Below are 598 nucleotides of genomic sequence, written 5' to 3'. Positions count from 1 at the left end.
AACACTATATTTGCCTTTTTTCTCCTGATACAACTTTTTGGACTTAATCCTCGTTTTGATGTGATGGGTCACAGTTAACTCTGCAGGTGGACTGTGTGCACAGGTTTGCAGAACCAGGCCTTCTGCTTGCAGGACTGTGACCTAAATGATGGCTGCACCAGAAGAACCTATAAATCTTCATCACACAGTGGTGGAGTTGACAGCTTCCAAAATCAATCCAATAAGCTCCAGAAATGATTCATCCTGTAGTAGAGCGTCCAAACGAGACCAGTTTATTTCCTTGGTCCTAGACTAGGAAGCTTGTTTTTGTGTCCACATTGTCCCGAGAACAGCTGGATGTGTGACGCTTCAAATCAAAGTCTGTTTGTTGGTTTTGTTCAGGTCCTTTTGTCAGACGTTGTAGTCTGGAGCTTTTCCCAGTGGTTGCCTCAGTCTTATTTGCAGCGTCATGAAGGCCCCCACGGCCACGTGGAAGAGGATCTGCCAAACGTTCCTCAGTTCATACAGATACATGTTGGACAAACAGATGAGTGCAAACGCCAGGAAGGACTTGCTGTTCCTCCAAACAGAGAAATAAGCAAACAGGTAGCACTGAAAA

General features: G+C 45.2%; 1 protein-coding gene across 1 annotated transcript; it reads right to left on the bottom strand.

Moving 5' to 3' along the window:
• Positions 1-27: 27 nt before the first annotated feature.
• Positions 28-591, bottom strand: LOC106512688 (vesicle-trafficking protein SEC22a; the record flags this gene model as incomplete). Its single annotated transcript, XM_014001252.1, is given in 1 exon segment — positions 28-591. A coding segment is annotated over 1 exon segment (201 nt), but the record flags the coding sequence as incomplete, so codon positions are not given.
• Between the last annotated feature and the right edge of the window lie 7 nt (positions 592-598).

Source organism: Austrofundulus limnaeus, unplaced genomic scaffold (genome assembly GCF_001266775.1).
Source record: "Austrofundulus limnaeus strain Quisiro unplaced genomic scaffold, Austrofundulus_limnaeus-1.0 Scaffold10362, whole genome shotgun sequence".
NCBI classification, from domain to species: domain Eukaryota; kingdom Metazoa; phylum Chordata; class Actinopteri; order Cyprinodontiformes; family Rivulidae; genus Austrofundulus; species Austrofundulus limnaeus.
This window is presented reverse-complemented; position numbering and strand designations above follow the sequence as displayed.